The sequence below is a fragment of the Mesocricetus auratus genome, unplaced genomic scaffold (assembly GCF_017639785.1).
Source record: "Mesocricetus auratus isolate SY011 unplaced genomic scaffold, BCM_Maur_2.0 Super-Scaffold_100691, whole genome shotgun sequence".
NCBI classification, from domain to species: domain Eukaryota; kingdom Metazoa; phylum Chordata; class Mammalia; order Rodentia; family Cricetidae; genus Mesocricetus; species Mesocricetus auratus.
Genome location: NW_024429267.1, coordinates 18,934,375 through 18,956,633, shown reverse-complemented (window position 1 = coordinate 18,956,633; position 22,259 = coordinate 18,934,375). Strand labels below are relative to the sequence as shown.

The 22,259-nt window shown below is 39.2% G+C and overlaps 1 protein-coding gene across 3 annotated transcripts in view; it reads left to right on the top strand.

Moving 5' to 3' along the window:
* Col12a1 (collagen type XII alpha 1 chain) overlaps window positions 1-22,259 on the top strand; it is a 111,649-nt gene that overhangs the window by 50,487 nt on the left and 38,903 nt on the right. For all 3 annotated transcript variants that reach the window (XM_005073702.4, XM_021229341.2, XM_021229340.2), the window contains 15 exons: window positions 801-937; window positions 1,991-2,120; window positions 6,299-6,438; window positions 6,919-7,051; window positions 7,148-7,174; window positions 8,224-8,366; window positions 10,320-10,449; window positions 11,641-11,780; window positions 12,189-12,318; window positions 13,481-13,623; window positions 14,726-14,855; window positions 15,455-15,597; window positions 17,123-17,252; window positions 18,907-19,026; window positions 20,244-20,390. In XM_005073702.4, the coding sequence (XP_005073759.2) occupies window positions 801-937; window positions 1,991-2,120; window positions 6,299-6,438; window positions 6,919-7,051; window positions 7,148-7,174; window positions 8,224-8,366; window positions 10,320-10,449; window positions 11,641-11,780; window positions 12,189-12,318; window positions 13,481-13,623; window positions 14,726-14,855; window positions 15,455-15,597; window positions 17,123-17,252; window positions 18,907-19,026; window positions 20,244-20,390 (1,923 nt within the window). The remainder of the gene's footprint in view (window positions 1-800; window positions 938-1,990; window positions 2,121-6,298; window positions 6,439-6,918; window positions 7,052-7,147; window positions 7,175-8,223; window positions 8,367-10,319; window positions 10,450-11,640; window positions 11,781-12,188; window positions 12,319-13,480; window positions 13,624-14,725; window positions 14,856-15,454; window positions 15,598-17,122; window positions 17,253-18,906; window positions 19,027-20,243; window positions 20,391-22,259) is intronic.

Sequence of the window (22,259 nt, the reverse complement as noted above, 5' to 3'; positions counted from 1 at the left end):
TGTATCAGTGAGTATATCTTGCCAGACCAGTCATTATTGTAGCCTTTAGTGCTCACAGCTATATAAGAATGATGGTTGCTTTTCCTTTCTGGTAGTGTATACAACCCCTTCTAGCACTATGAAAGATAATCAATGGAGGTTCAGTTTCTAGGTTACAATCATCTTGATTTATTCATGTTTTATGACTCAGGTATGTGGTGTCTTTAGGAATAGAGTCTTACTGTCAAACTCTGAAAAGTAATCAAGAGCGCTCCTGTAACATCCTTAGGGGAGCGCCTCTTGATTAATTCATTTTCAGTATTATCTTATTTAATATCTGAAGACATACAAATGTCTGAGGACACCATATATGTTGAATTTATGATTCATTATGGCTGAGCAGCAAGCAGTTTAACAATGTAAACAAGAGGTCAGTAGAAGTCAGTAGTGCAATGACAGCAGCTCTGTTTTGTAAAAATGGTATTTCTGTTATCTTGTTAAAAATCAAGCTTGGCATGGTGGCACATGCCCTTAATTCCAGAATGTGGGAGGCAGAGGCAGGTGGATCCTTGAGTTTGAGGCCAGGGTGGCCTACAGAGCAAGTTCAAGCACAGTCAGGATTGTGCAAAGAAACCCTGTCTCGAAAGAAAAAGAAACAAGACCAAAAACCAAAGAACAAAATAATCCCAAAACAACAACAACAAACCATTAGCTACACACTTCTAAGTTTTCTCTAAGCATCTTCCTGAAGGCTTGTTCAGATGCTGAAGACATTGTGGTGGAGACTCCACATCTGGTTCTAATGTCTTGTGCTTCTTTAGTCCCCTTACCCAGACCTCAAGATGTGAAACTCAGAGATGTGACTCATAGCACCATGAATGTCATCTGGGAACCTGTGCTTGGAAAAGTTCGTAAATACATTGTTAGATACAAAACTCCAGAAGAAGAGTTCAAAGAGGTAGGTTGGAGAAGAGAAAAGATATGGAAATAGTTGTTTTCTTCCAAGGCTTAACAAAATAACTTTATCAAGAGTAGACGGATGATAGTGTGTTTTGAATACTTATCACTTTGTTAACAAAAGGCAGAAAATTTGTGTGGTTGAGACATTTTTTTGAAAATCAGTAATATATTGGACTGTGTTAGATTTAGTTTGGAAATGTTCTGCTGTGTGATGTTAATCTCAAAACATCATCCCTCAGTAGATAAAGAGTTGGAGAATCAACGTGGTATTTCCTTTCCATCTAGTGTCCTTATATGGTGCCCTCTAGTCTATGAATGACTAAACATGCCAAATGTTCTAAAAATATAAGGTGGTGAGAAGTGCAGTAAAGAGGGAAGGGAGCGTGTTAGATAAGAAGATGACACAGGGGGGCAGGTCAGCAAGAAAGGAATAGGCTGTGAGGTGATTTTGGGGTGCACAACTTCTTATACTGCAATGTAATTTAAAGTGGGAGCAAAATGAGGTGGCTTCCTAGGAAGATGCCTTTAAAAATTGGGCAAAAAGTTGGGTGTACTTGAGGAAATTTTAATGCCAGAATTCTAGAAGCATTTTTGAAACCTAACTTTCACCCCTTTGTATATGTTTGTCATTTGTACAAAAGTTAATTTATATGTCTGTATATGTTTATTTCATTTTGGGTTTCTATTTCAAATGGATTTAACCAGTAGGCCTCCCAGAGTTCTTGAGTACAGCAAATGAGATATAAATATAAATATATATATGAACATTTCTGCAAGTAATAAGACTGTGACATTAAAAGATACAGATAAAAATGGTTTGGTTGCTTGAAGCCATGGGTATTCATTGCTTGCCTGAGAATCAGGTCATTATGACTCCAGTACATACATTTTCTGGAAACATTTAAGTTGTGCCTACTTTTTAGATTCTTATGCAAATTGAAAATCCACATGTTTTTTGGAGTCATGATCTTGCAATGAGAGCTCTAGTAAGCATCAGGAGACTAAAGCAAATCCTTTAAAGAGTGGTACCACTGGTTTCTTTCTGTTACAGGTGGAGGTGGACAGATCAAGGACCAGCACTACCCTCAAAGACCTCTCCTCTCAAACCCCATATACTGTGAGCGTTTCTGCAGTGTACGATGAGGGTGAATCTCCCCCTGCGAGTGCTTATGAGACAACCAGTAAGTTATGCTCCGTTTTATGGACACATAGGAAGAAATACTTAACATACTTACAAATCTCTACTTCCTGGGACATTCTGTTTCTTCTTTTTTATTTAAAACATTTTATTTTTCATTTTACATGTCAACCCTAGTTCCCCCTCCCTCCCCTTCTCCAATTTCCTCACCTCTCCCCCTTCCCACTGCCAACTCATTCCTCACGGGGGGTAAGGCCTTCCTTGGGGGTCAACAAAGTCTGGCTTACCAAGTGGAGGCAGGACCAAGCCCCTCCCCTCTGTTTCTTGATGCTAGGGTTTGTGGATTATGCCTTCTGATTTTGTTCTTATGTAAAATGATCTCAGGACAGGCAGTCAATATCGGCCTCTTTCCCTTCTGCAGCTCACAATTTAGTTGCCAAGATAAAAGATTAATGGAGAGTCTCAGGATCATGGAAGGAAGACCAGATGAGTGGGGGCACTCAGAATGTGCAGTCAGACCCCAGAAGAGGAGAGGTGGCCTTAGTGACAGCATGGTATAGAGACATAGGATAACCTACCTGCTGGAAGCCTCCTTCCTTTGCTCCATTCTGGTCTAACTTCTGTGGATGTCAGTTTTTCTCTGCTGTGGTATTTCTGTAGTGTTTAACTTAGTTATTATGCCTACTGTTCCTTTCATAGGTATGCATTCCTCCATTTCCTTCCCAATGAAGGCAGAGAATTTTATTTTGTATCTCTAGCTCCTGTAATTTAATGAATTAACTCAGGGCTAAGCATATAATAATCTAGTCAAATTCTCAACTTATAATAACTTTATCACAATATTGATTGAAATGAAAGCTGAGAGCCAATAGTATTTTAAACAAAGGAGCCTCACATGTAATTTAAAAATCTTCAGCATCTGCTTTAAAAAAAGGTAAAGTGACACATAAAATTAATAAACCCTAAAATGATAAAATGTATTGTTTTAATGTGTCAGCATTATATCTTATAATAAGGTATTTCACATTTTCTATAAAAAACGTATATATTTTGTCTTCACAACACAGCTTAGTTCAAACTAGCCACATTAATTTCTCAATAGCCACATGTGGCTAATGGCCCCAAAGGACAGCACACGTCTAGAGAACCTAAAGAGCCTTCTGGCTTCATCAGTAATCTACAGGTAGCATCAGTGCTAAGGCCTGGAACTTTTGCAGGCTGGAGTCAAGAATCTTTGCCTCTGATACAATAAGAGGGTTGGCTACTACCCCAAACCCAAACTCAGCTGCTGTGCTGATACCAATTTGTCTATATTTGATGAGGGTATTTTGTCAAATGTCACAACATGTTCCATACTGCAGGCATGAGCATTTCTCTCTCTCTCTTTAAACTTCACTCTTTTGTTATGATGTGAAACATTGTAGGGCATGTTCATTGTTTTCTTGCTGTCAGTTCTCATCTGGTAAAGATCATAGAGACGAAGATGACACAGTAGACTTGGCAGCTCTGTATAGACAACAGACAAAAAGAGAGGAAAGTCAGGAAACATAATTCAGCAATGACATTTATACTTTCAATAGCTAAGATTTTAACACTAGGTAGATCTAAAGAGAATCCTTAATATTTGAGTTGTTTTAAGTTGTAGCGTGGAGGTGGTACCACTCTGTTTCCATGGTCCTTTTTACTCCATTTCAGAACAAACTTCGGATGGATTTGTGCATACCCATGTAGAGTAGGCTTTGATTAACAGGAGATAGGGACAAGATCGATGATGAGAGTTCAGGAGTGGTGGCAGGTATTTCTGCCGTGCAGGAGTTTTTTTTTTTTTTTAAATTTCATGAGGTACCCTTTGTTAATTGTTGGTATTATTTCCTGAGTGACCAGAATCCTGTCCTGAAGCCCTTGTCTATGCCTAACATCTTGAAATGTTTCCTCTACTCTTTAATCTTACACTTCAGATCTTACATTAAGGTATTTGAATCATTCAGGGCTGAATTTTTTTCCATAGTGAGAAATAGGGATTTAGTTTCATTCTTCGATACATGGATACACAGTTTATTGAGCACCTTTTGTTGAGCACATTGTTTTGCTTGAGTGTATATTTTTGACAAAAATCAAATGGGTGTAGCTACATATGTTTATATCTGGGCTCTCTATTCCATTGAGATATGTGTCTTTTTTTGTGTGTACCAGTGCCATGGCGTTCTTGTTACTATGTAATATAACTTGAAATCCTGTATTTGGGTACCTCCAGTGTTCTTTTTCCTCAGGATTGCTTTTGCTATCTGGGTATTTAATTTTTTCCTGTTTCTATGAGGAATGCACTGGAAGTTTGCCTGTGATTCTATTCAGTGTGTAGATTACTTTTGGTACGACAACTATTTCTCAATGTTAATTCCTTATGCATGAATATGAGAGATGGTTCCACATTCTAGTGTCTTCTTTGATTTCTTTCTTCCACCTTTCAGAGTTTTCATTATAGAGGTCTTTTACATCCTGGATAGCTGGAATGAAGCCAACTTAATCATGGTTGATGATCTTTTTTTTTTGCAGTTTATAAAATTTATTTATTATTTTTTTTTAATTTTTAGTTTTAAATTTAAGTTTAAATTACGAACAAGGTTGCTTCACATGTCAATCCCAGGTCCCTCTCCCTTTCCCTTCCCTCCTCCCCATGCCCTCCCACCAACCTACCAATACCCACTCATTTCTCCAAGGAGGGTGAGGCTCTCCATGGGGGTGTCTAGTCTGTCATTTCATTCAAGGCAGGCTCTAGACCCTCTCCCCAGAGTCCAGGGTGAGAGTGCATCTCTCATTGTTGGATGGACACCCAAAGTCCATTTGTATGCCAGAGATAAATACTGATCTACTACCCGAGGCCTAATAGATTGCCTAGGCCTCCTCACTGACACCCACATTTAGGGGGTCTTAATCAGTCTCATGCTGGATTCCCAGCCATCAGTCTGGGATACAAGAGCTAACCCTTGTCAGGTCAGCTGTTTCTGGGGGTTGATGATCTTTTTGATGTGTCCTTGAATTTGATTTGGGAGTGTTTCATTGATAGATTTTGCATCTATGTTCATCATGAAGATTGGTCTATATGTTTTTATTTTTTGTATATTTATTCAATTTTGGGATCAAGGTAATACTGGCTTTGTTAAAAGAGTTTGGTTGCATTTATTCCCTTTCCTTTCATTTTAATGGAATATTTTGAAAATCATTGGTATTAAAGTTTTTGTTTTGTTCTGCTTATTTATTTGGTTTGATAAAATTCAGCAGTGAATACATCTGGGCCTGGAATTTGTTTTGGAGACAGGGTTTCCCTATATAGCCCTGGCTTGTCTGTAACTTCTGATGTAGACCAGGCTGTCCTGGAACTCAGAGATATCTGCTTGTCTATCTCCTCAGTGTTGGAATCAAAGGCATGTGCTTCTATGCCTAGCCTGGATTTTTTTCTGTATTTTCTTTATTCTTTGAGAATTTCATAGATGAATACAATTTTTTTTGATAATTTCTAGACTCCACCTCCTTCCTTTAACTCCTCCTATAGGGTCTGCTCTGTCATACATAGTCTTCCTAACATAATTGGACCTTTTAGTAATTTTTTAAAGGTGGCTTTAATATTGTTGCATATGAATTTGTTTTATCTGTGTATCTGCTCTGGTTTACTTTTGGTAAGTCATATCCATCTAGAAATCCATCAAGTCTTCTAGATCTTCCAATTTACTGGAATATTGATTTTTACTATATATCTCAATGATTTATTGAATTTCAGTGGTATCTGTTGTATTGTTTCTAAGATGAGATACCTCTTAATTTGAACCCTTGGATCTCTGGGGTTACTGATGGACTGCTATCCAATTGCATGTCATAGTTTGTGCTTTGTATATTGTTACTACAATAGGTCCTAAAAGTTCTGGAGATGCAAAAACTTTGGAAATCACTGAAATAGAAGAGTATAACTAAATAGTACTTTAAAAGGTCATCATTTTAATATACCTATGTATTTTACACATTTTAATAACCTATGCATTATAAACCATATACTGCTCATCCTTTGTTATTTTTTAAATTAGTTAAGCTAGTAAAATAATTTCATTATAATGTTTTGTAATTTTATCAGTTTTTACCATATATTTTAAAATAAAACATTTTAATTATAATAAATGGAGTTTGTAGTTCCCATTGTAACATGGATTCTTGCCTTATTTTTTATGACAGGGCGTGTTCCAGCACCAACAAACCTACAGTTTACTGAAGTAACACCAGAGAGTTTCAGGGGAACTTGGGACCATGGAGCTTCAGATGTGTCTCTCTATAGAATAACCTGGGCACCTGTTGACAACCCAGACAAGATGGAGGTAAGGTTAGCTTTCTGTCTCTCCCTTCTGTCTCATTCCTTCTCCATTTGCTTCTGGGGAAAGCATGGCTGAAATATATATTACTTCTGTATCTCAGTTACTTTTATTTTTGTGATAAAATACCGTGGCCAAGGTAACTGATGGATGAAAGAGTTGATTTGGGCTTAACATTCCAAAGAGATAAGAATCCTTTATGGTGAGGCAGAATGGCAGCAGGCAGATATGGCATCCAGAATAGGAAGCCAAGGGATCACTGAGGGCTGGGTATTCAAATACCTGAGCCTATGGAGGATATTTTTCATCCAAAGCAGTATAATTTGTTATAGGTAAACATCATTTTTGATTAGTGGCTTTGGGCTCATGTCCTAGAACAGTACAGAGGAACATTTACCTAAAGGTGTCAGTATTATGTCATTAGATGTGCATGATATAAATGGATTATTAATTTAGTGTGCATATGATTTTTTCTTTTTGCCCAAGACCATCTTAAATGGAGATGAAAATACCTTGGTGTTTGAAAATCTGAATCCCAACACTCTGTATGAAGTTTCCATTACTGCCATCTACCCTGACGAATCTGAAAGTGATGACCTGAGTGGCAGGGAGCGCACACGTAGGTGTTTAACTTTCAAATAGGATCGTGATAGTTTGATTAAGAAACAAAGTTACAACTGCATCACTAACATTCTGCAAATTCTATTTCTTTTAGTGCGTTTGATACCTTTAACAACACAAGGTAAGACATTAACTTACTGGTGGATTGTCTGAATGAACAAGGTGTAAATTAACAAATAGGATCATAAAATGTGCTGTTAACAAACCTGTATTGTAATCATAAGATGTTACTAACGTTTCTTGAGACACTCTTTCTGTTACTTGTTGAAGAGTGCATAAGTCAGCTTGGGCTTCCATAACAAAATGCCAGAGTAGGTGGCATAAGCAGAAAGCGTTTATATACCTATAATTATAGGGAAGAGAAGTCAGTTTTTGTGCTATAGGCCTGTAATCCCAGTTGCTTGGGAGGCAAAGAAGGAGGATCAATGCCAATATGGCCAACTTGTGAGACCCTGACTCATGATAAAAAAAAATCAAGGATGGGCAGGATGACTCCGTAGGTTAAGGTACTTACCCTCAAGTCTGACAGGCTTAGTTCAAGCTCCAGCATTAACAGAGTGGAAGGAGAGAATTGACTCTCCAATCTGTCCTCTGATCACCACATGTAAGATGTGGCAGGTGTGTACTCTACCCTAAACAAAACAAGTAACATAACAAAATGTCAGTACTAGAGCATTGCCTAACCTCTGAAAAAGCCTACCTCCAATCTCTAGCACCACTCAGAATGGTCTGGAGAACAGAAAGTCCAAGAGCAAGACAAGTCAGCAGCCAATTATTGGGGAAGGGTCTACATTCATCTTCTCATTGTGTTGTTACATGGCAGAGAGAAAATGAGCTCTCTCTCTCATGCCTCCTTTTATAGACTAGTCTTACTTGAGTGACCCATTCCATGACATCATCTTCAAAAACCCCATTTGCAAATTCTACCATGTAGGTCTTCAGTATACAAAACAGCAAAGCCTGGGGAGTAACTAACACATTCAGTCCATACCAAATAGCCATTTAATATTCAGTGACCATAGTATTGACTTAAATGTAGTTCTAAACCCAGTGGTACAGAACTCTCTTGATTTCCTTGGAAACTATACAGTTTTTTTGTTTTTTTTTGTGTTTTTGGCAAAAGGAGGGATTATTCTATAATTTAATATGTTTTCAACAATCTTCTTTAAGCTCCAAAAAGTGGTCCACGGAACCTTCAGGTGTACAATGCCACATCTAACAGCTTGACTGTTAAGTGGGATCCTGCTAGTGGTCGTGTGCAGAAATACAGGATTACACATCAGCCTTCCACAGGAGAAGGCAATGAACAAACGGTAATTCATTTTGTAAAAATTTAACTTGGAAATATTCTGCCTGCTGCTCGCTCTCCATCTGTTTCCCCTGAGTGTTTATAATATCAACCTTGTTAGGGAATGTAAGGTTTGCTATATTGGTTAGCATCATTTGAACCTAGCTGGCCCTCCCTCTGAAGTGCATGATGGAGACAAGCTGGGTGCTCTGGTGGGACCTGCTAGTTGTTCTTTATGTAAGTACCCATTAGCCATGTGCCCAAGTAGTATGATGACATCTAGAAAGTTTTTGAGGCTATCCAGATATTCAATATTTCCGATTATATTACATCTATTATTTTCAGATCTAGAAGGCCACAGATCTAAATGAAAATATTGAACAAAAGGAGGTGCTTTCGAAAGATGGGAGCTCAGCTGTCATCTTTACCATCCCAGATCTCCCTTATTTAATAAATCCTTTGTCTGCTCCTCTTGTTTAATTTAGCTACCTGTCTGGGATTCCACTTTGCCTTTTATGTGGTGTGATTTATGCTAAGTCAGGAAACATCCCAATTTTTATACATATAGGGCTATATTTTCAAAATTATTTTGGTGATCTCTAGAACTTTGCTGGCTTTTGGGGGGTATGGATTATAATATTTCCTTATATAACCTCATAGAGAGACAAGGCTTGACTTTTTAATCACTAAACATGTTGAGCTCAAGCAAATGGATCATATCTCTCACCAGTGTAGTAAGTTAGTGGAGTTGAGCTTGGCAGTGGATAAATGTATGTAGTAAAGCACTGCTTTTACCTGGAAAATGAACTTGGCTGGGCTACATATGCTCCAGTCCCATTTGAATGCTGGTCTATGAAATAAAGCAACAAATCACCAGTTCTGGGCTTAGTTTGGAAGTTGGATGGGAGATACAAGTAGACACCCATTTTCTTTCTAATAAGATTAGTTCTAAGCAAATCCTTCCAACCTGCTATTTATCAAAATTTTATAAACATGGCTTCTGCCTGTCTTGATCTCTTTCTCCCACAGCCTCTGATAGTAGATGGTTTCAAATGGGTCACTGTAACTCAGTTTCTTCATATTGAAGATGGCTACACTGATCCACAGAATCCTCCCCCCCTCCTGCCCTGAACTCCGACTGAGTGAATGGGTGCTAAGTAGGAAACATCTGTTAGTGCTAATACATCCAGCCATTTTCATGAGCACTCACTGTGGGCAGCATGCCATTTTTGTGCCATTTTCATGTGATTTTAATTACTATGGCATAAACATCTGAATTCAGTAGACTGTTAACAAATTGTACAAATTTTCTTTCAACAAGATAGTGAGATGGCCTTGAGCAATGAATTAAAAACTTCAAACTCCATAATTGGAGGAAATTGAGATGCTGCTTTCATACCTCACGGCTTGTATCACGGAGATCACTGGGAACCCCTGCCTGAGTGTGGCTTGGCCAAGGGTCCAGTCACGTCGTTTACACAGCTAATGCTGTTAGAATGGCAGTGTTTGGGGGAAACACCAAGAGCTTTAGATCCTTTGCCGAATCATTTTAATGTGTTTCTAAAGCAAATAAAAACCATCTGTAAAATAGCAAGAATAATACTGAATGGTGTGGAGCCTCTAAAATTATGCACTTCTTTGGTATCTTAAAGACCCTTTATAACTCATTTATGATTAATGCCTTGTTTTTGGGAAGAGTTCTGTGAGATGTGTTTTGGATGAAATTTTGCAGTGCTGGCTGCTAGTGAGTTCAAATATCTTTTGAGGTCTCCAGTTTAAAGCTTGGAATTCTTTTCAGACACATACTCCACGCTTAAAATTATGCCATGATATATATATTTTAAGCCTTCGTTGTGGGACATGGTTCCAGAACTTGGCAAAGGTCTCAAATAGTTCCCCTAGAGAAAGAGCTGTATTTAATAAACTAGCGAGTTGGAAAGTGTAAGGCTGATGCTTACCAAGAAGTGTTTTCCTCAAGATCACAGTAGGAGGACGACAGAACAGCATGGTCCTGCAGAAACTGAAGCCTGATACTCCGTACACCATCACAGTGTCCTCCCTGTATCCTGATGGTGAAGGTGGCCGGATGACTGGAAGGGGCAAGACGAGTAAGTGAGACCAGGGTCCCTGCAGCTTGTTAATAATCACCATGGGATGAAATCACAGTTTCTAGAAGCACCAAGGAAACAGAATGTCTTACTGATTTGTTTTCTAATTTAAGTTAAATATTTTTAAGTCTATTCTTAATTGAAATAGAATTACATCACTTCTTGCTCCCCTTTTTCCTTGTATCCTCTCCCAGCTACCTTACCTCAAACCCTACTCATGACCCCTTCCAACTGTCAAGCCTGTCCTCTCTCACTTCCTCTTTCTGTCCCTCCCCCCATCCTTTGAGACAGATTCTGTCTATATAACTCTGGCTGTCCTGGAACTCACCATGTAGTACAGGATGGCTTTGAACTCACAGAGATCAATCTACCTCTGCCTGCTAAGTGCTGGGATTAAAGACATGCACCACCATGCCTGGCAATAGCCTCTTTTTTTTGGTTATGTTTGGTGTGTGTGTGTGTGTGTGTGTGTGTGTGTGTGTGTGTGTGTGTGTGTGAGAGAGAGAGAGAGAGAGAGAGTGTGTGTGTATGTACAGTATTTGTAAATTCAACCCTCTGAGTCCACTTTTGTTGCTTGCATGTGTATGGTTTTAAGGTTGGCCACCCTGCATTGAACAGCCAGTAATGGGCTCATCCCTGAGAGAGGCTAATTCTCCTTCTCCAAGAAGTTAATTGTTGCCTGTAGTTCTTTGTCTAGGGGTAGGACCCCATGAAAATTTCCCCATTCCGTGTGGATATGCCCATCGATATGCTATTGTTCTGGTCTTGTGTATGCAGCCATTTTTAGGAGAGACTGTTTCACTGTAGACTTCCTGGTACTCTGGCTTTTTCAGTCGACTTTCCTTTTCTACCCCCTTGTCCATGATGTTCCCTGAGCCATAGGTGAATCTTTTAAGATGGTAGTAGTTGTTTTCAATGTACATGCTTGTAATTATGTCTTTATTTGTGTAAACAAAAGATGTTATTCTCTACCAGGATTAAAAAAAAAGTTCAGAGAACTGAAATGCCTGGCAAATAGGTGAGACACAGATACCACAGAAGTGCAAATCTTCAATTTCTTTAATTATTATTTTAACAAATATCTGTGGGTGTCTACTATATTCTAGGTGGGTTAAAGATATTGCTTAATCTCTGTTTCAGATACGTTTGCTAGTTAGAGTTCCACTACAGTGTACTTCCTGTGTATTTCAGAACCTCTGAACACCGTGAGGAACTTGAGAGTGTATGACCCTTCTACCAGCACCTTGAGTGTTCGCTGGGACCATGCAGAGGGCAATCCTCGTCAGTACAAACTCTTCTATGCCCCAACAGCAGGTGGCCCAGAGGAACTGGTAATAATTATTTTTTTGAGACAGGATCTCTTTATAAAGTCCTGGTTGTCCTGGAACTTCCTATGTAGACCAGGCTCACCCAGAACTCCTTCCTGAGTCTGTTTAAACTTTAGGTGATTGGTTTTAAAAGGAAGTGGAAAGAGTTAGGTTGTTTAAAAGGGAAGAACTTACATTAACACAAAGGATTTGAGAGAGGGCACATACTTGGTGCTTTGAAGTCTGGAGAGAAGGAAGACCATGGGTTGGGTGTTGGTAGAAGTAGGAGGTACAGGGAAACATAAAGGGAAGTCTTCATAACTTCTAGCAATCACCTGGAGGTGGTGTTTTCAGTTGGTATTATATTATCTGTAGGACTAGCTCCTTTGCCATTTTCAAATTCAATGCTCTGTGTTTAATTAAAATCTTTAGGTACCAATCCCTGGGAATACCAACTATGCCATTCTTAGGAACCTGCAGCCAGATACTCCATACACTGTCACGGTGGTTCCTGTCTATACAGAAGGTGATGGTGGACGCACATCGGACACTGGAAGGACATGTAAGTAAAAAGCAGGAGAATTCACTTTTCATTATACACATTGCTCTTCACTATAAAGATCTCATTGACCATGGAAGAAAATAAGAAAAAAAGTCAAAATGGGAAGATTAAAAATATCAAAGTGACCTAAGTCACATTTCAAACACCAACATTTAAATGGCATTACTTTGAAATTATAATTTCATGATCAATAAATGTATATTATATTCACCCTTGTGTGATCTCAATTATTTTCTTTCATGGACAGAAAAATACAGGGCTGTGCTTTTCACCTTGTAAATTTGAATGAAGCTTGGTTTTGTCATTAGATTTTGTAGTGTCGGTTGTTAAAACCTGTTTATTATTTGGTTGTGCGTTTCTCTTGGTTGTGCTGTTGAAGTGCTTTTGGTATTAAAAATCTATGTGCTTTCATTCACCATTACTGTAGCCAAATCAGTTTAAATACTTTTGTTGTTCTTTCTGGATATTGCTTAGTTTTTTGTGCACACTTACAAATATCTTTCTGACTTATAAAACATAATTGAGCCTGGTTGAAGGGCAACAGGCATGGGCAGCTTCCTCTGGGGAAAGATCATGGGTCCAGAGAGATCCTGCTGCTTGTTAAGCTAGAGTTTGGGGGTTGTTATACAAATTTAATTTCATAAATTTTATTGGTGGAAGTCAATTAAGAACTGACTTGTCTCTTCATTTGTCTTTTTTATTTTTAAATCACAGAAGATATTCCATAGCTAGTGTTGAATAAGGAAGAAATGAATGAAAGAATGAGTGATTGAAAGCAGCTGACTGAATCTGATAGGTTCCATATCTTTCTGATGGTTAGAAGGCAGGGTGTATAAAATCTCTCCTCTGGCCCCATTACTTTACTGGAAACTCAGCTACCTTTTTGTTTCCTTTCCCGAGTCCCATGTCCTTTTATGGCCAGCCCAATTCTGTTGCTCATACTCACTTATTTTTTTTGAAAACAATATTGACTCCATACTGGCAAAGGCTAACTCTGACTGACTTTGTATTTAGAGAGTTTTAATGTGCTTTCGTGTGTAGATAGCAGTATAAACTGGATAGGATTTTATCCTACTAGGGAGTGTAACTGGGGAGAAGGCGATGAAAAGCTTGACATGTATAAACAGACGTGAGAAATAGGCATTGGCTTTCCTTTCCTCAGTGGTGAGAGGACTGGCAAGAAACATCCAAGTGTACAACCCTACGCCCAACAGCCTTGATGTCCGCTGGGACCCTGCTCCGGGGCCAGTACAGCAGTATCGCATTGTATACTCCCCTGTTGCCGGCACAAGACCCTCAGAATCTGTAAGTAATTCATCATCCTAGAGCGTAGCAAAGAATCCTGTAGATTCTGCTGTGGCTTCTACCACAGCATTTGGCTAGGAACAATAAGCCAATTATTGGTCACTGCCTCTCATGGAGACCACACTTCCCGATTATTATAGTTGCTTGTTTGAGTCACATTTAGGAGCCTTTAAGAATATAACCTACCAATGTGCTAATATATAATATTTAAATTATTGTGTTTGATGAGCTAAAACAGATATTAATTATGAGTTTTTTAAGAAAAGAACTTGAGGGAAATGTGAATTAGCTATGAGTTAGTAATAATAATAAGTGATGTATAACATTTCTAGAACTTTCAATAGTAGATACATTGATAAAGTTCATGTGCCTTTGCTATGAATATATGTTAGGTACACTCTTACAAATTACAGTGTCTTTTCAACATTTCATCCAGGTTCTGCTTAATTTCTGAGACCAGATGAAATCAGGCATATTTGGAATGGGGTGGTCATAGACTTGCAGTCATATTCCCGATAAAATTCCCATTCTGTTTTGTGAGTAGGCCAATAATATACAAATCACAAATTACTTATGTGAATGATAATAGCACCACAACACCGAGGGAGAAATAAATTTATGGACTAACATGTCTTTGCAAAAGCAAGCAATGATGAGCAAAGATGAGAAAATGATAAGCAACGAGTACACTCTGTGGTAGCTTTGATTTTAATGTCCCCATATTTGGTATGACATACACAGCTTTACCCTTATCCGGAATTCCTGTCTTAACAGTACATTTCTTTGTCACTGGCATGGGATCCCTTCACTCATGTGTATGTGACATTCATGATCCACTCAGAGCAAATGTGCATTCTAGATATTTCATTTGCCAGTCTTTCTGAGAAACGTAAATGGGAGATAAGAAGCAAATAAGAGCGTTTCTGAGAGTAACGTGTATCTAATGATGTGCTAGAGGCAGATCTTGCAGTGCGGCCCGTCTGGCTTCTAACATGCCTGGGCTCAGTCTTTTACGATAAATGCTATTATGCTGACTAACTGAAGAGCTGGCAAGCATTTGGGTGGCTGTCAGACAGAATTGGGCACGTTTTCTCTTCTGCAGATTGTGGTGCCAGGGAATACCCGTACGGTGCATCTGGAGAGGCTGATCCCGGACACACCCTATTCTGTAAACATTGTGGCTCTCTACTCAGATGGAGAGGGGAATCCCAGCCCCAGCCAGGGCAGAACACGTGAGGCAAAAATCCCTTTTCCACTTTATCTCTTGCCTTTGAGTGAGGAGTGGTTGGTGGGGGATAGTGAGGGGTGTCGAGGACTCTGTAGGGCAGGGTAGCCTCTACATGCATTTCTGTCTGGGATTTCCCACATTCACATTCCAGGCTCATGGTATGCTCCCAGAACGGTCTCTTGTGCTGGATGAATTTAATTTTATTAAAAAAAATAAAAATCTGGCATTTAAATGAAAGAGGGCTTTCCTCTTTTGCCCCTCTTTACTTTTGAATGCAGGTTTTTTTTTGCCAACTAGGCACTTTGGAAATGTGAAGGCTTAGCCTCTCGATGCCATCAAATGGAGGTGGTTACAATGATCCCCTTCTTTTAGTCTGCATATTTAGGTGCTGACCTAGCTCTGTTTTGTCGAAAGCTCAGTGTGTAACTGTAGCTCTGAAGTAGCATGTTATGCTGTGTGATGTTACATTGAAACCACAGAAGAATGTGTACCATATCACAGGGGAGTAAACATCATGAATAGTGAAACTCCAGTAAGCACTTCATGTAAATGACCTGGGAAATGCTATCAGGCAAGCAGCAAACCCAACTGTATTTCATTTAGTTCCACGAAGTGGTCCAAGGAATCTACGAGTCTTTGGGGAGACGACCAACAGCCTCTCCGTAGCCTGGGACCACGCTGACGGGCCAGTTCAGCAATACAGGATCATCTATTCCCCTACTGTTGGTGACCCGATTGACGAATATGTGAGTATAATGACATAAAAGTTCCGATTCAACCTCCCATGGTGAGGCAATGATTTGGCATCATTTCTATTATAAAGACTGATAGAAAGACTGTTTCATTTTGTGTTTCTAACTGCCAAAGATTAAAACATTCCTGACATTAAAAGGTCTGCTGTAATGTGTTGCATATTAATCTAACATCCAAATTAATGTTCAGATGGTGGTTTTATTCCAACCTTACCCATCAAATCTAATTCCTCTGCATGGTCCCCCCTCGGTACCTTAGCCCCAGTCTCTATTTTCTCTAACCCCACATATTTTCTGTACTCTTTTGCTTTGAAATGTACACAATCTCCTGTTAGTTCTAAGCTATCTTTCTCCCTTCCTCTCCCACCCCTTCTGACTTTGATTCTTTTACTAAGAATTGAATGCAGGACTTTGGGCATGAGAAACAATCTTTCTACCAGTGACACAGCACTAGTCTTCCCAAACCTTTCAGTGTCATAACGTGTCTCCCTAGATGCAGGCTCAAGTTTTTCCTTCTTCCTTTTTGTGGTACTGGGAGTCCACCCCGGGGCCATGTGTGTGCTAGTCAGGCTCTCCACCTGAAGCCACCATATTACACCCCTCAAGTTTCTCAAAGTCTCATTATAGCTGGAAAACCACACACACTGGCATTTACTGATTGGTTTGTGATACGCTCCTAGATTACCTCAAATGGTGACATTAAACTACCCTCGGGTAGTTTAAGCTTCATAAATAGACACAGGATCTTTAGTTGAAGTCCTGTTTTATTAATAAGAAATGAGTAATTGTCAATTAGAGTTTAAAATCAAAGTGCGTAAATGCTTTTGTGACTCATGTTTAGTGTTTTTTCTTCTTATTCCTTTCTGGGAAAAAATGTTCCTATGCCTTGTGAAAACATTGAAAATTTAATTTCTGTTAGCACTTCACTGTTTGTAGTTGTGGGATTCCAGGCCAGGAGGCTTAACCATTGTGTTTGTTGAATACTATAATAGAGGTTGAGAGATGAGTGCTTCATTCATCTTTGCGAAGGGAGTCTAATTCTCCATTTCTTCTTTTTCAAACTTATTCTTAATTAGTTTCAACTAAACTAATACTCTTGACAATGGAAAACTGTCCATTTTTGTCTATTAATGGACTAATGAAACCTGTCCTCTACCTGGAAATGACATGCTGTGATGAAAGATGAAGCAGACAAAGTCAGACACAGCAGGCTCAGTGATACACTCTGGGACATGATGTGTGTCATTTTCTTTAGTGGTCCTTCATTCCTCTGAAGATGCTTAGTCACACGACTGCTTAGTGGCTGATCTGGGATTTGAGTTCAGATTTGTTAGGCCTTAAACTATTCTCCTGAGCTATGTAGAGGCAGGCTAGAGAATTTGTCTTTCTCTGAGCATTTTGAAACAAAAGGAAAACAAAGAATCCATTTTTGCTTATGGGACTGTATGGAAACAGCATGGGCTGTTTGATCTAGGTGTTTTTTTGTTGGAAATAAATGCCTAATTGAACTTTCTTACAGACCACAGTTCCAGGCAGGAGAAACAATGTAATATTGCAGCCCCTGCAACCTGACACTCCATATAAAATTACTGTCATTGCCATTTATGAGGATGGAGATGGTGGCCATCTAACTGGAAATGGAAGGACTGGTCAGTGTTCTTATGCTTTTGCCCCTCTTTGAAATGCTCTTGCTTTTAGTGTCACTATACCATTTAAAACTATGAATTCCTGTTTTCACTAGCATATCTCATATACTACACTAGTAACACATACCATAGTCAGTGTTAGACATTGAATTTTGTTGAAATGATGGCACAAGGGCACAATTTATTTCTTAGAATTTTAAAGGTATAAGAAGAGGAGACAAAGGAAACAAGGATCTGTGTATTTTCCTTTGTGTAGGCACGCTTCCTTTTTCTTTATGGTGTACTCTGAGTAATGTGTGGTGTCCAGTGGGGCTGTAGTTGTAACTCAATGTGGTATCAGCTAGACATTTTCTGTTATAATTGAGTCTCAATGCACAAATAAATAAGTAAGGTGGTTATGAGTCAGCTGTCTAAAAATGTAGCTTAAAATTATCGCTTCAGACAATCTAGAGAATAGCCAGTTGTTCTGACCCACTCTTTATTGGTGCAATTTCATGTGACTTAAAGATTCTCTAATTTTTTTTTACCTGCAAATCTTTTTAAAAAGGGCGCACTTGGGAACCTCTTCCAGAGGAGCCGATGCATTTGGCCTGAGGTGTGTCCTGTGGCTCTTGTGATGTGCAACAGCCAAGGCTGAGAACCACTGGTTCTCACAAGGCAGGCTGGGCTCCAGTTCTGTAAATACCGACATTGTGTTTTCTTACTTCATTCAGAAAATCTATTCAGTTACATGGCTTATATTTCTCTAGACACTCACTTGCTCAAAGTCTTTTTTGGTTGAAGTGTTCTTGACAACATCAGAGAACTTGTGAAAAGTAACACTGGGACACTTCTAAGAAAAAAAACCCACTGGAGTTGATTCAACTTCATGTCTACAGCTGGGAAATATGGGCTCTTCATCGTTGCTTTAGTGACTAGATGTTTCTAGCTTAGCAACTCACTTTCCTACTTTCTCATATTTAAAATATATTTTGATAACTTTCTGGGGGAAAATGGCATATTTCAGAGTTTTGTACTTACCAAAATGTTAAGTAAACTTTGACTTCTCCAGAAAGGGCCAAAGCCATGTCTACTTTCCCCCATGTAAACAAAGTTTTCATGTTGGATTAATAGTTTCTTTAATGCTGTGGGTAATAACTCAGTGGCTGCGTAGAATATCACCTAAACAGCACTGATTTTCCAAGTTACACATTTTGGGAAAGATTATAGCTTTATGGAAAAACCTCTGTCTGACTGAGACTCTAGGTTGTGTAGAGGACATGGATGGGTAGGGAAAGACTGTGACTTTAGCCACTCTCTTGCTGGTCTTCTGTGAAAATCGTATCTTATTTATTTAAGGAGGTACCTACAAGATAGTCTCTAATATATTTCCTTATTCTATTACTGTGCAGTATACACATTGTAAAGGAGATTCTGAGATCACTCTAATTGTCTTCAATTTTGAGCCTTATTGCACACCAGTTCTCAACCTTGATACTGAGATCTTCTGAAAAATCTCTTATAGTCCATTTGAATTGCCATTGGAATTCATAAAATTACCAAGTTTTCTTTGGAAATTGACCGTGGATTTTTAATTATTTTCTGGATAAGGAAATTATAGGCTATTAGAAATTCAACTGTTTGAATTTTGGTGATGTTTGCCAATGTTTGTTTGCAGTGGGATTGCTTCCTCCTCAGAACATACACATCTCTGATGAATGGTATACAAGGTTCAGAGTCTCCTGGGACCCTTCACCCTCACCTGTTCTTGGATATAAGATTGTGTACAAGCCAGTGGGTAAGGAAACACACTTATCATCACAGGAATATGTTGGAAAGTTATTTGCATCTGATGGTATTTGATTGCTCTCCCTACTATTGGATTCTCCTGTAAACATATGAAAATATTTTATACTAGAGGTATTATTTCCAGAAACAGCCTTTAAGTCATCAGACAAAAGTATCATTATTACTCTGGGTGTCTATGAAGCAATTTGTAACAACTGAAAATCTTGATCTGTGGTCATTCTCCAATGGATGGTCCCACACTTTAGGATATATAGTCACCAAAAATTGGACTCAGTGGGCTACTAAACCAAAAGAATGCACAAAGTTTGGAGAGGATGGGGTGGTAGAGGTAGATCTCAGAGGAGTGGAAGAGTGGAAATGAGTGTGATCAAAATACATTGGGTGAAATTATCAAAGAATTAATAAAAATGTTGTATAAAAAGAAAAATTTTATCTGGTGCACAAAGTTGAACAGATTGAAGATGCTTATATTCAGGCATCATTATGTGGTTATGATCATGAGATAATGAATATACATCTATATTTTCCCATTACACTAAAAATTTATTCCATTTGAGGCATAGGTTTTATGTGTTTTAGTTTGTTCAGGCTTGCTTTAAACTCTCCAGTGACATTTTTAGCTACAACAGCATCACCTTGAATAAACGATCTTTGTATATTCTGTATGTCTGTGTCAAATTTCCTATGGCATCTTCCATGTATCCTGGAAGACTGTGAACAATGTAGACAAAGATGAGAAAGCAGGAGAAAGCAAAGGTGAACCTGTGCTAGAGACATACAGAGAACCTGAAGTGAGGCCCTCCAGCAAACAATAAGTGTGGAATGTGGTCCAACATAGATGTTCTTAGGTCATCACTACAACAGATACAAATGCTAATTGCCTTTGTAGCCTGTGGATAGCACTATTCTGACAAAACAAAGCTTTAAAAAGAAAGGAGAGTATGGTTCACTAAAGGGACGTCAACACATGCTGACTTTATTTTTTGTACTGTGCTATGCTCTGAGGATTAGGCTTCAGACTTCAGACTGTGCTTGCAGATTCCTAGTCGTGCACAATGTGGCATGTCTACAGTAAAAAGCACCCAAAGGCCTATTGGAATTCATGTGTTCATCCAACTCTTTGATTTTCAAGTTAATACCTTCAATTTTGAGCAAAGACTGAAGTTAGGGATTATATAATTCTGTGTTCTTCTGTTGTTACTACAGGTTCCAATGAGCCCATGGAAGCCTTTGTTGGAGAAGTGACATCATACACATTACACAATCTCAATCCCAGCACTACCTATGACGTCAATGTTTATGCTCAGTATGACTCTGGACTCAGTGTTCCCCTCACAGACCAAGGCACCACATGTGAGTTGTGCATCACCTTGTGATTATAAGAAATGGAGTAGTAAAACTTGCCATGCCATCTTGTTGCAAATTTACCTTTCCCTCATGTACATATTTTCTGTGGTATCACATTGGTAGACCATTTTGTGACCAGTTAAACAAAATATCCATATGAATCTCTAAACAATTTAGTATATTTTATATATGTATATATATATGAGAGGAAGAAGTGATATTAATTTTATACAGAATATTATATTTTGATTTTTAAAATATTAAGGTTATACAATATCACTTAACCCACAATGGTCTGTGTATAGTTGTATTGCTAATTTTTTTTATATTTTATTTTCCAGTTTAAATTTAGATAAGAAACAAGGTTGCTTCACAAGTCAGTTCCAGGTCCCTCTCCCATTCCCTCCCCTCCTCCCGTGCCCTCCCCCCCAGCCCCCCCCGTTATCCCCTCATTCCCCCAGGGAGGGCGAGGCCCTCCATTGGGGTGTCCATAGTCTGTCATTTCATATAGGGCAGGGCCTAGACCTTTCCCCAAGAGTTCAGGGTGCGAGTGCACCTCACATTGTTCTATGGGAGTCCAAAGTCCGTGTGTATACTTGGGATGGGTACTGATCTGCTACCCAAGGCTCAATAGATTACCTAGGCCTCCCCCCCAACCCCCCAATTATCCCCTCATATCCATAGTCTGTCATTTCATCCAGGGCAGGGCCTAGACCCTCCCCCAAAAGTTCAGGGTTGAGAGTACATCTCACATTGTTGGATGGGAGTCCAAAGTCCGTGTGTATACTCGGGATGGGTAATGATCTGCTGCCCAAGGCTCAATAGATTACCTAGGCCTCCTCACTGACACCCACATTCAGGGGATCTTGATCAGTCCCATGCTGGATTCCCAGGCTGATGCCTGGGATTCAAAAGTTAACCTTTGTCAGGTCAGCTGTTTCTGGGGGTTAAACCAGCCCAGTCTTAATCCCTTTGGTAAACAGTCCTCCCTCTCTGTTACTGGCTTTCTTGAGTTCAGTTCAGTGCTTAGCCATGGGAGTGTGCCTCTTCTTCCATCAGCCACTGAATGAAGGTTCTGTTTCCCAGACTCTCTGGCCATGGGATTGTAGGCTGGCACTACCCAGATCTATGTCTAAAATCCATATATGAGAGAGTACATGCCATGTTTCTCTTTTTGTAACTGTGTTACCTCACTCAGGATGGTTTCTTCTAGTGTCATCCATTTGCCTGCAAATCTCAGGATTCCATTGTTTTTTTTCTGCTGAATAGTACTCCATTGTGTAAATATACCACATTTTCTCTATCCACTCTTCGGTTGAGGGGCATCTAGGTTGCTTCCAAGTTCTGGCTATTACAAATAAAGCTGCTATGAACATAGTGGAACAAACATCTTTGTTGTATGAATGGGCATCTTTTGGATATATGCCTAAGAGTGGAGTTGCTGGGTCTTGTGGTAGGTTTATTCCCATTTTTCTGAGGAATCTCCATACTGATTTCCAAAGTGGCTGAACCAGTTGGCACTCCCACCAGCAATGGAGGAGTGTCCCCCTTTCACCACATCCTCTCCAGCATAAATTGTCATTGGTGTTTTTGATTTTAGCCATTCTGACAGGAGTGAGATGGTATCTCAGAGTTGTTTTGATTTGCATTTCCGGGATGGCTAAGGATGTTGAGCACTTTCTCAAGTGCCTCTCAGCCATTTTAGACTCCTCTATTGAAAACTCTCTATTTAGTTCTGCAGCCCACTTTTTAATAGGGTCCTTTGGTGTTTTGGAGACTTGCTTCTTGAGTTCTTTGTAAATTTTGGAGATCAACCCTCTGTCAGATGTGGGATTAGTGAATATTTTTTCCCATTCTGTGGGCTGCCTTTTTGTC